This window comes from Rhineura floridana, chromosome 1, assembly GCF_030035675.1.
Source record: "Rhineura floridana isolate rRhiFlo1 chromosome 1, rRhiFlo1.hap2, whole genome shotgun sequence".
In the NCBI taxonomy this organism is placed as follows: Eukaryota; Metazoa; Chordata; class Lepidosauria; order Squamata; family Rhineuridae; genus Rhineura; species Rhineura floridana.
In genome coordinates this window covers 253,496,411-253,509,290 of record NC_084480.1, presented here as the reverse complement: position 1 = coordinate 253,509,290, position 12,880 = coordinate 253,496,411, and the positions used below count along the sequence as shown (strand labels likewise).

The 12,880-nt window shown below is 42.9% G+C and overlaps 1 protein-coding gene and 1 long non-coding RNA gene across 6 annotated transcripts in view; one reads left to right on the top strand and one right to left on the bottom strand.

Annotated features, from left to right (window-relative positions):
* Positions 1-12,880, top strand: part of NOL4 (nucleolar protein 4) — a 243,519-nt gene that overhangs the window by 220,825 nt on the left and 9,814 nt on the right. For all 5 annotated transcript variants that reach the window (XM_061599913.1, XM_061599822.1, XM_061599651.1 and 2 more), the window contains one exon: positions 5,660-5,840. In XM_061599913.1, the coding sequence (XP_061455897.1) occupies positions 5,660-5,840 (181 nt within the window). The remainder of the gene's footprint in view (positions 1-5,659; positions 5,841-12,880) is intronic.
* On the bottom strand, positions 3,820-6,226 carry LOC133371944 (uncharacterized). The gene is made up of 3 exons (XR_009759433.1): positions 6,142-6,226; positions 4,148-4,217; positions 3,820-3,895 (listed from the first exon to the last, which is right to left on the bottom strand). It is a non-coding gene; the product is annotated as an uncharacterized LOC133371944 (long non-coding RNA).

Here is a 12,880-nt window from a genome sequence, read left to right as displayed (position 1 = left end):
CTTATTGGTTGTATCCAATACTGCACTGCCAGGCTTCTGCTCATGCAACAGGACTTCTCCCACCTGAAGCCCCCTGTATGCCCTCAAAATCTGCACCTTCTGGAGCAGATTTTGAGAGTGTACAGGGGGCTGCATTGGGTTGGATAGGAAGGAGAAATCCATTATGAGAGTAATAACCTGTTCCAATCAATCAATGGCAGCAAAGGACACTTTGTGTCTAAAAATATTGTTATGGGATTGAGGGATGAGATAGATGATTACTTTGTGTCCCCTTCAACCCTGTAATCTTGTATCTGAAGTTGGGATATGCAAGCAAGAAACCTGCTCTACTGGTCAGGTTAGTTTCCTTTGTTAGCTACCCTGTGAGTTAATGGATTTATTGAATGGTCAATCTGCATATCCAAAGGGAGCCATTGGAACTCTTTTCAGGAGAGAGGCCCTCCTCCCCCATCACCTGGCTGGAGCCCCCCCCCCTTCCTGGAGCCAAGGAGAGGCTCATGCGTTTTTATTATAGGCTAGGAAGAAGCTGGGAACTGAAGACAGAGAGAGGCTTGCTTGCTTGCCGTCCCCCAAAGCTATGGGCAATAGGGAACAAGATTTGATGGACTGTTAATCCTGTGAACCCCTCCATCTTAAGCTCAGGTTGGAATGTGTGTGAATAAAAACCACATATACTATAAGACACCATAGTCTCTGCTGACCTTCTTTCCAAGGAAACCAAACCCTGGGTAAGTGCAGGAACCCCTAGAAGTCTCACACTGCTCAGAGATTAGGGTGGTGTACAGCAGTGGTGTTAAAAGTGGGATTGAGATTCTTGGAAGAAGAACTGGGAGCAAGGTGTGCCCGAGTCAAAATAGAGTGAGAACTAGCAGCACTCCTGGAGAAGGTGAAATTGTGGCACCAGGAGGACCAGCAGCAAAGGCAACAAGAGCAGCAGGAGGACCAGCAGTGATTTGCAGAGAGAATGGAAAGCCTCTTTGGAGAGAAGAGGGAGGCCCCATATGAGGTGAGAGCCCTGCCTGATCAACTGCTACAAGGGGTTGAGAGTGACTTGTGAGCCCAGCTGCAGAGCACCCAGACTGGGGTGGCTAAAGAGATCCAGGAAGTAGATAGGCAGCTGACAGGCTTCGACTGTGCTGAGTTGCAGTCAGTGGCGGCCGAAGAAGAGGCCTTGATTGTCCAGGAGCCTGCCAGGAGGAGATGCCAGAAAGCTGGCTGGAAGTAAAGCCCCAAGAATTGGAAGAGGACAGGCTGGAAAATGAAGAAGATGCCTCAGAAGAAAGTGGAGTACAGACTGGAGAAGAGATTCTGCTCATAGATTTCTCCACTCCGTATGTGCCTGCTATTGAAGAAATAGCGCAGGAGGGAGGAAGAAAGGGCCCTGGAGAAAGGTGAACTACAAGCTGAAGAAGAGCTATTGCTGACAGATTTCTTCTCATTATGTGTGCTAGCTGTGCAGGAAGAGTCATGTGTGCATATAGAGACGCTGCCAGCGCCTGGATAAATGGCAGTGCAAGAAAAAGTGATGGAGGAAAAGTTGGAACCATGTGTGCAAGTCCAAGAGGAGCTGCCAGCGCCTGAAGAAATGGCTGTGTAAGGAAAAGTGCAGGAGGAGAGGTCTGAGGTGGGAGTGCAAGTCCAAGAGGAGCTCCCAGCACCTGAAGAGATGGGTGACATAAAATCCCCAAGTGACTTTGCCCCTTGCATGCCCAGAGATGGCCTACCAGGGTGGGATCTAGCTCCTATGGTGGGTTCAACCCTTAATCAAGCTCCAGCAAGAAGGGTCATCCAGGGTCCTATGAGTTTTGAGAGCAAGACACACTGGGAGGGATCCATGATTTACTCTGGAGATGGTGAGGGTGAACAAAGAAGAAGATTCCTTTCTGCCAACCAGGGTGGGCTAGGCCAGCTAGTCCTGAAGAAGATGCCCCCAGATAAAGACTTGCGGCAGGACTTTGATTTGGAGTTTGGGGCAGGAGATGAAATGGCTTGGCTTAAAGACTTTTCCCTGGGCAGAGAGTGGGAGGAAGAAGGCTACCCTCTGCCCTGTGCTGATGAAAAGCAAATATGTTCCTGAAGATGTACCTAAGACCCTGCAGGCAGCAACAGGGATCAGCTTGAACTCAGAACTCCATGAAGGCCCAAGCCAAAAGGCCGTGTGGGCAACTGCATGGTTTGGGAGTGGAGATTGTGCTTATGGGACTGTGTACTGATTTGCTATAGTGTAGAAATTCTTCCTGGCGGTTTTTGTACAGTAGGGCCCTGCTTTGTGGCGCTCCACTTTGCAGCGTTCCACCGATACTGCGGTTGTCAATTGCAGAAAGACCCCGCTCCTACGCTGCTTGTTCCACTTTTACAGCATTGTTTGGGCATTGGGCGCCATTTTAGACAATGTTAGTCAATGTGTTCCGCTTTACCGCAGATTTCGCTTTGTGGCAGCGGTCCGGAACGGAACCTACCATATGAGAGGGGCCTTGCTATATTGTCTTTTGAAATGCTTTTGATTTGTGCTTTTTGCATGCTTGTGGGGATATGAACTATTCAATTATTTTTTAGGAATTATGTTGATATTTTTTACATTGCTGTACTATGTTAGATTTTGTGTGTACGCAACTGTTTAGGGGAGCAAGGGAAAATGTGTGTGCCTTTGAGGGCTGCTGTGCTGTAGTGGCACAAGGCAGGACAAATGAGCTCTAGTACTGAGGCTGTAATCTGGTTTAAACATGTCGTGAATTTACTGTCTTGGACACTGCCAAGTGTGAGAACTGGGTAAACGGTCTGGATGTAGAACTGTGACTGGGAGCTCCAAGAAAGAAGAGGAAGCCTGAAGACAAAATAATTAATTGAAAACTTGCTGTTAAGGAATGGACTGTTTTTGTACTTCTGTTGTGTGCAAATGTGACTGTGCTATGACTATGCTTTTGAAGATGTATGCTTTTCAATGCCTTTATTAACCTGTAACTGTTTTTTTTTATAGGAAGAGCTGTTATTCTGTTCTGTGTTTGCAGGTCTGGGACAGACCTTTGTCAGGGAAGGGGGTAATGTTATGAGATTGAGGGATGAGATATATGATTTCTTTGTGTCCCCTTCAAGTCTGTAATCTTGATTCTGAGGTTGGGATATGCAAGCAAGAAACCTGCTCTACTGGTCAGGCTAGTGTCCTTTGTTAAGACAGCCTATGAGTTAATAGACTTATTGAATGGTCAGTCTGCATATCCAAAGGGAACTATTGGAACTCTTTTCATGGGAGTGGACCCCTCTCCCATCACCTGGCTAGAGGCCCCCCTTCCTGAAGCCAAGGAGAGGCTTGTGTGTTTTTATTCTAGGCTGGGAACTGGAGACAGACAGAGAGCCTTGCTTGCTTTCCATGCCTCCAAAGCTATGGGCGATGGGGAGCAAGATCTGATGGACTGTTAATGCTGTAAATCTCTCCATCTTAAGCTCAGGTTGGAATATATATAAATAAAAACCATATGTCTTGTAAGACACCAGGGAAACCAAACCCTGGGTAAGCACAGAAACCCCTGGAAGTCTTGCACTGCTCAGACATTGGGGTGGCATGCAATACTATTAATTTGTAGATTCAATAAAAATCAAATGTCAACTCTGGAAATCACTGAGGATGCCACTAGAAGTGGTTACCTTGTGTGATGCTGTGGTTTTTCATGAGGAAAGAAAATGTTCCTTTTATAAAAAGTAAAAAGATGCATTTATTTATGGAGAAACATTTGGAATTAATGCCTGTAATGGCAATGATAGTTGGCATGTGTTGCCTGCATAGTTATAGCTCAAGAAGCAAACTTAGGTGGCAACAGCCTTTCTCTTTCAGGGAATCACACCAAGCCCAATCCTCAATAAGAAGAATGCCCATGTAAGTTGCATTGTTTGCAGATCACTGTACAAATATGAAAAAGATAGCATGCTGTTAAACTCATAACATTTTCCCCACATTATTGAGATACTTCTGGCATTTATTTATTATATTTTACCTATTAAAATATGTATATATACTGCTTTTCTAGGACATTTAAAATTGGTTTACAGTAGCAAAACTATATTGAAAGAAATATTGTCAGCCAAAAGCCTGGCAGAAGATGTATGATTTTGCACCCCTTTTGAAAAACCATGAAAGAGGCAGCTTACTTACCTCTATACGAAAGAGGAAAACATAAGGTGATTGTTGAAAAGGCCCAATTTTTGACTGTCACTGTCCAAACCTGTCACAAAGATAGCACAGAGATTAAGGTCTGCTGACAAGACTTCAACTCGTGAGTGAATTCATACAGGAGAGACAGTCTTTAAGGAGTCTGAAGGTGGTGCAAAACTTTCAAGTCATGAAGCATCATATTCACTCCTGCTCTCTACTTATTATGACATACTGATTTAGGAACCATGGAATTAATCTGCATGAGTGTTAGAAAGAGCCCTTTTCATATGTCTTATCTACATTGAATAGACATGTGGAAGGGAAAGTAGGATAATGTGGAGAAGCTCTCTTAGTATGATGGGAAGCCCTGCCCTTCATCCTGCATAAGAAAACACACAGCTTAATGTATGGAGGTTGTGGGTAGGGCAAGCAGGTGTGATCCAGCTCCCAACAGCTTTCCACAAATTCACTGAACATGGATAGCAGGTTGGTGTGTTTTACGGCAGGACAGGTGAGCTAGATCATTTTCAAGTCCCTTACAGGCACATGATTCTATGATTACTTCCCCACCATTGTTTGCTACCATTTCCGAGCACCCTTGGTGATGAACTCTGTAGCTGCCAAAATCATTTTGCTTATCAAGAGACTCTTCCAGCAAGAACATCAGTTTAAATGTCAGTATAATAATTGTTCCTCAGTTTCCCACTTCTGTCTGCATCTATGGCTGAGGGTTCCATGACACAAGGTTTCCTTTAGAGCAGGGCTGAGGAACTGAATCTGGCCAGTGGGCTGAATTCTGACCTCCATAGGCTATTTTGATAGATGGGTGGGTCTACCCCTCTGTCAATTGCCCGAGGTCACCATGATATCAGGTAAAGCATTTTCCTTTGCCAATGTGGTTTGAACTCAGGCTGCCTGGTCGAAGGTACAGGACTTTGCAGGCACTGACAAATTAGCTGATTGCTGATTGGTGGCACCTGCAAATCCCATTTCAAACTACATGGGTGAAGGCACAGGACTTTCCAAATGCCACCAACCAGTTGATGAGCAATGCCTGCAAAGCCCACTTTTGTCATGGAGCCACACCATATATGACATCATTTGTAGGGCAGGTAGATGGGACTTGGGGAAAACAGCTTCACAGGCCAAATTAGGACCCCTCTTGGGCATCATTAGGCCCATGAGTTGGAGGTTTCTTGCTGCTGCTTTAAGGCAAAGGTTGTGGGTACTGACAGGCTGAATAGAACTTGTTATGCTGTAGCTACAAATATGACACCTATAAAGGACAATGTCTGTTACAAGAAATCTGCAACCTGCCAAAGTTCTCATGTTTTCATTCTGTCAGATAAATGTGTCAGTTAAAAAACCTGTATGTGCTTGTTTCACATTTTATTTAACCTGTTTTGAAAATAGTGCAGGAAAGTCTATTAAATAGCAATATAATATCTTTTTCATTCAAGGAGAAAATGCAGCAGTGATTTGACACTGTCCACTGAACCATTGTTCTTGCAGGATGAGACTGCTCCAGCTGATAAACCATATAAACAGGAACCAACCCAGGTCACTTATTCAACATCGGCTGTTTCCAGCACACAGGAGGTGTTGTACATAAATGGAAATGGGACCTACAGTTACCATAGTTACAGAGGGTTAGGAGGAGGTTTGCTAAATCTCAGTGATGCTTCTACCAGCGGTGAGTATTTTTACATACTTTTTCATTTATATTTGCATGCATGAATCCCCACACCACCCTAACAGTGTTTAAGATTAAACACATTGCCTGTTTTATTACAGAATATAAATTATCCAAAGTATTCCAAATCTGTGGGCTTAAATTAAATACTCCTGTACTAATGCAGTCTTAATGGCCATAAATTACTTGAGATTATTTTAACCAGGCAACCTTTTTCTGTATAAAACAGAGAGTACCAGATTAAAGATATTTAATATCTTTAGAATAAGCATGAACATAAAAGAATGTACTGATCACTCACCTCCAAATGAAAAGGAACTTCCAGAAGATGCTTGGACTCTTGGATCTCGTGAAGTCAGGAGTTCCATACATGAAGAACAGTCACCTTCTTTGCATGCCTTCATCAATACCTCCCCCTCACAGGGCATCCTGAAGACGTAGACTTGACTGGCACAGTATATCAGTGTTTGTAATTCCCATGGTTTCTCTGAAGTCACTTCCATAGCAAAAGGCAGCAACATCCTGGAGTGACTCCTTGGATGACTGTAGTGTTACATCCTGATCCTAATCATGTTTATTCTGGAGTGTGTCCCATTTAGTTTTATGGTACTTTCTTCCCAGCAAGTATGCTTAGCACTGCAGTCCTAATGGAGACACATTTATTAGACCATTGTTTCAAATGATAAAAACTATTGTAATACTAAGGTGACACTTGTTAGAAGCGTTTCATCTCTAGAAAAGGGATTCTGACCATTATAAATGAGTGGCAGTGTAATTTCATATTGATGCCACACCTTTTAGTACTTTTAAATTATAGATATTTAGGCTGATTTTAAGGAGGGTAAAAAAATCATTTTTGGAGCTTTGCTGACTATAATAGATATTTTGATTTTCACTAAGTGAGAAACTGAAAAGAAAACATCAAGTATACATAACATGCAAATTTTAATGAAAAGCAGCCTCAGGGGGCTCCTTTGAATGAAGGAGTGGTAGGAGCTGCCTTACCCAGTCCCGGCTGGTTGTTTTGCAGCACATAGCTGGGAAATGAAGAGGCAAGACAAGATGAAGTGTGGGTAAATCAAGGGCCACATTTATTAGAATAAAGCCAATTACATGCTTGATTGCATAGTAAAATGATCTGTAGAGACAAGTGTGGAACCTAACTCATCCCCAACCAGGCGAGGACATCCTGCCATGGGAAAGAGGGTGGTCCAAGCCCAATCCCCTTCTCCAGTCCCCATCCCCGCAGGGTGGTTAGGGAGGCCTTCCTGCTTCACCCCCCCTCAGGGCTGCACAACTCTGAGTGGGTGTTACAGGTTAGTCCCAAAGGTGAACCTTATCCTGTCAACAGGCCGCACAATCTGGAAGGCAGGCCTCAGAACCCACCGATCACCTTAAAGGGTGCCTAAGGGTGGTCACCAAACCCTCCCTTGTGAAATTCTGCACATATCTGCCAAATGTGACCAACTAACCTATTTACAGATTAAACTACAAGGCCAGGCAACAAATCAGCCAAATCAAATTAAGCCAAATAAAGTTGAACAAATCAGCCGAATTAGAAGAACAGTACAGGGTAGGCAAAAAACTTGCCAGCAAATGAAGGCTGGCAAGCTAAAAATTCCTACCTGGCCCTGAAGTGACCAGTTACACTTGTACTGCCCTGAAGGGAGGGAGGGAGGGTGTTGCGTAAGGCTGAAAAGAGGCCGAGGGGAGACGGAGCGGGGCTTAAATAGCCGCCTTGCTCTGCCCCCTATGCAACAGGCACACATGGCCACTTTGTGCCAAAGGTAAGCAGCTTTTGAAGCCATGCCAGGTCTTCCCCGGCATGACTGCAAAGGTCCACCATCTCCAGACCCCTTGGGTCTGATGATGGCAGGAATTCTAGCTCAAAGTGAACCCCCAAGCTCTTTCCCGACCATGGAGTTCCCGGTGTGTTTCTATTATACATATTGGAACTCTGTGTGAATAACACAGCAGAGAAAGGGTTAAACAATCTGTTTCCTCCTACTTCTCTTCAGAATCACAGCCTCCCCAGGCTGCTTTTCATTTAAAAAAACCCTGTTGCAGCTTAATCACACTCATTTGCTTGCTAAACTTGAGCTATAAAGAATATATGTACATTGTTGTTTTTCCTGTCAAAAAAGAGACGTGTATGACACTGGATTAATAATCAGTATTTTTCCTGAATTATTTACAGTATTTTATTAATTAAGGAAACAGATGACAACAGCAAGCAAAAGTACATGCCTCTTGTTTTATGGATGGTTTGGCAAATATTGATATCGAAATTATGGGAATATAGAAATTAGAACATAATATGATGTGTGAAGTACTAGAAATATTTTCTTATTCTGGAAGTAAAAAGTGGTTACACAGAAAGACCATGGGGTTTCCTCAGAATATCTCAGAGAACAAAGATTGTTGTCTCAGTTAATCCATCTCACACTGGTAAAAGTGCCTGGAGAAAAGTGATTGGTCTGGAACAAATGAAACCTTCTGTCCTTGTCTCCAGAGTCTGTAGGTTTAACACCCCTTGCCATGTTTAAAATGTTTGCCATGAGTTTGCCTTAACAAAGATAACAAAATATGGCAATCAAACTGGAATGGTAATTTGGTATGTAGCATGGCATTTTGGATCTTGGATCTATCTACAATTTTCTTCTCTATGTATTTAAATATTTCTGCTCCACATTTCAGTTCTATTGACAGAACCTCCATGGCTGCAAAAAAATTTTATTTTGTTATTTTTAAAAAAAATATTTTCTGTAAGAACAGTACCCACCCAGCCACCCAAATCTCAACCAAATCAAACAATGCAGCCAGCATAAGTATCATGGATAGAAAGCAAAACATTCTATTATCCAAGCCAAAGGACTGATTAAGTAATATTATTTTGAGTAAATAGACACAGGAACATCATAAATGAGAGGCCATTGACGCCTTTCAGGGCAAAGCATTCCAGAGCCAACAGGAAAGGGCCTCTCCTGTAGCCCCAGCAATGGCATTTCTTCCAGTTGCCTGATACAGAGCAAAACCTCCCCCAAAGATTTGAGTGAATCAGCTTTTGGGACAAGGCAGCCTTTAAATATTCTAGCCCAAAACTTTTTAAATATTTCAAGTCATGGCCAGCACTTTGAACTGGACTCAGAGCCACTAGACTGGCCCAACAATGGAATCACATGATCTAAAAAGCCAGCTTCATTTAAAACTCCCATGGCTACAGTTTGCATAGGTGAAGCCTCTGAACACATTTCAAAGGCAGCACCACATAGAGTATATTGCAGTAGTTCAGTCTGGATATGACTAAAGCATATGTGACATGGCGGCCTGATCCAGGTCCCTGAGCACTCCCAAGCTACAGACCTAATTCTTCAGTGAAAGTGCATTCCAGTTCGCAAACAAGCTGTATACCTTGTTCCTTGCAGCCTTTGCACATCCCTCTCTAAACTCAAGCAAGAGGTTTCACATTGAGGCCTGGTACCACATACTACAAGTAGGCTTGCAATTGACTCAAGCCATTGCACAAGAAAGTGGGGAGGGGGAAAAAACCTTTTTCTGAGATGGCCAGGAAGTGGGGGGAGATTAATGCATGCACCGAAGTTGTACAGAGATTCTGTAGATATCTAAGACTCTTAAAGTTTTATTTATTTATTTTATTACATTTATATCCCACCCTTCCTCCCAGTAGGAGCCCAGGGTGGCAAACAAAAACCCTAAAAACACTCTAAAACATCTTATCAACAGACTTTAAAATATATTTTAAAAAACCATCTTTAAAAACATCTTAAAACAAAACATCTTTAAAAAATCTTTTTAAAAAAACTTTAAAAACATTTAAAAAAGCAATTCCAACACAGACACAGACTGGGATAAGGTCTCTACTTAAAAGGCTTGTTGAAAGAGGAAGGTCTTCAATAGGCGCCAGAAAGATAGCAGAGATGGCACCTGTCTGATATTTAAGTTTTGATGGCTATTCAACCCCATGGGGTGGATCAGGGGCAAGTTCTCTGAAATAAAGGGATGGGTGGAACATGACATTGTTTCTGGGGGCAGGAATGAGCCGAATGAGCATAAGATTCCTCCTAAGCTTCACTTTTCCCTTCCTCTGTTCTCCACACCTTTTCCCCTTGTGCTAATGTTTCTCCAGAGGTAGGCTTCTATCAGAGCACAGATGTCAACTATACTGATACAAATATTTATGGCAGTATAGTGGGATTTAGGAGCAATCCTTACCTGCCCAACAGGCATACCTTGAGAATAGGATTGCCATGTGTTTCTTAAGTCTGTTACAGGGTGGGAAACCTCTGGCCCCCAGGCCTAATTAGGCCAGTCATGGGCCCCAGATTGGCCTGTGAAGCCATTGCCCACCTGCCCCAGATGTCATGTCATGTGACATCAGGTGAGGGGAGTGGAGACGCAGCTGCCACTACACAACTGGGAGCCTTAAAGTGGGCTTGTGATTTGAAGCTTTTAATATTTCTCCCTTTGAAACCTGACCCCATGCTATATCACAGACTGTTTCTGAAAGTCCTCTCCTGTTTCACGCAACAGGGATGTGTTTTTTGTTTTGGTTTGTTTTGAAGTATAAATGTGTCTTGGTTTATGGATCCAGTTTCAGTCTTTTGAATGCTGGCCATTATTAATTCTCAGAACAAAAAAAAATATTTTACATCTTATCACGGTGTCTAGACAGCCTTCACTTTTAGAAATGATCTATTGCTGTTATAAATTATTGTCTATAATATTAATGGCCAACTTTAAGGTAATGGTTGAATTTACCAGGGCCTATTGTCTCCAACAGGCTATTAAATATCAAACTGGCTGTCCCATACTAGTAGCTGAGGTGGGTTATTGCAAAAATAACTCACATATGCCTTTGCTGCTCATGAGCTATCAGTGCTTTTATCAGTGAAATAAGCTGCCGTATCATATATCTGACCTGCATTTCAGAATTCTAAGTAATTGATGCTGCCAATGAGTAATTTATGAGGCAATAACCACCTCATGTTAAATCTTGCAAGTCATTTGTCCAGCAGTGTATTTAATGTCAGATTTACTCTGCAGCTAATATGATAAATGAATGTCTAGCTTTTGGAGAGGATTCATAGTGCTTGTAGCATTTTGAATGATTTAGTTAAAACAAGAACTACTTAGCTTCCAAAAATATGTGATGTCTATGCAACTTAAATGAATCCATAAACCATAGTCAGTAACTAGTTACAAAATAAATGACTGACTGAGACACTCTACTGATGGCTACAGAAATGATCTCCTGTGAGCGCTGGAAATGATATGACAGGGAAGGTTCTTTAACATCAGGTTTAATTTGCTGCTTGAGAAGAAACTATACTTCTACATGCATGAGAGAGAGTGCAATGCTGACTCACAAAAATGTGCAACAAGCACTAGCAGCTGGTGACTTTTGGAGCTGATGGGGCTGCAGTTTTTTAGCCCATGCTGCCAGCTGCAACAAAGTTATCTACCTGCACACCCACCCAAATCACCAAACAGCAAGGGTAAATAAGTTAAAATACCATTGGGAGCCATGCATGTGTCATCCTTGTTTGAGTTAAATGATCTCAAGCCCAGTGGCCATGCCGACCCTTCCCCTTCCCCCAAGTGACAACACAATAAATGTCAGGCTGAGACAAATTTCCATGGGTTGTATCCAGTGCTGTCTTATGCACCCTCAAAATCTGCTCAGAAAGGTTGGGAGACTCTCCAGGACAGCATTTGAAGGTGTCCCATCTTTCCGTTTTTGTGTCAAAACTTCCATTTGGTGGGGGAACATTTTTTAAAATTAAAAAATGTATGCAAACTATGCACTATAAATTTCCTGCTATCCTCAAAGCACAAATCATAGTAAATTATACTAGAAGCCCCACAGGGGTATTTTTAAGACTCCAGGAAACTGTGCACTCCCTGAGGTAGCCCAGAAATTTACTGCTAGATAAAACTGTGGGCCCTGTGATAATCCCAGGGATACTATTAATTTAGCATTATCTTTGTTATTATGAAAAAGAGCTGGTGTGGTGCAGTGGTTAAGGTGCTGGACCACAACCTGGGAGACTAGAGTTCGAATCCCCACATAGCCATGAAGCTTAGTGGGTGACCTTGGGCCAGTCTCTGCCTCTCAGCCTCAGAGGGAGGCAATGGTAAACCCCCTCTGAATACCGCTTACCATGAAAACCCTATTCAAAGGGTTGCCCATAAGTCTGGATCAAGTTGAAGGCAGTCCATTTCCATTTTTTATTATTATTATGACTATTTACATCAAACCCCACTCTGCTTTTGGAAAGCTCCAGTTTACATGGAGCTTCCAGGCATTCTTCCATACAGGTTCTGGTCAGGCTGAGACCTAATTTAACTTTATAAATGTGACATCGTATGCTCTCTGGCTTGGAATACAGTGGGTAGGCATGGGCTGAAGGCAAGAAAAGGGCAGCAAGTGTCTGTGTATGCACATGTTTCTACTAAATTGCTGGTGTTGTGTAAATATGAACAGTGGTGATGATAATGTAGGGTGCATTATTTAAGTTTGTTCTTGGGCATGTCAATATAACATAAGAAGAGCCTGATGGACCAGGCCAGGGGCCCGTCCAGCCTCCTGCTTTCACAGTGGCCAATCAGATGCCCATGCAAAGCCTGCAAGCAGGACCTGAGTGCAAGAGCACTCTCCTCTCCTGCAGTTTCCAGCAACCAGTATTCAGAAGTATACTTCCTCCAGCTGTGGAGGCAGAGGATAGCCATCACGGCTAGTAGCCACTGATAGCCTTATCCTCCATGAATTAGCCGAACCCTTGTTAAAAGCCATCCAAGTTGGTGGCCATTGCCTACTGTGGGAGCGAATTCCATAGCTTAACTATGCACCGTGTGAAGAACTACTTTCTTTTGTGTGTCCTGAATCTTCCAAGGTTCAGCTTCATTAGCGTCCTGCCTGAACTGGTCGAAGACAGATGCAGACACATGGGTGTGCTTTTTAAAAATGGATTTAATAGAAAGTTTCAGTTCAGAGTGCTTCATGAATCAGCTTACAGATT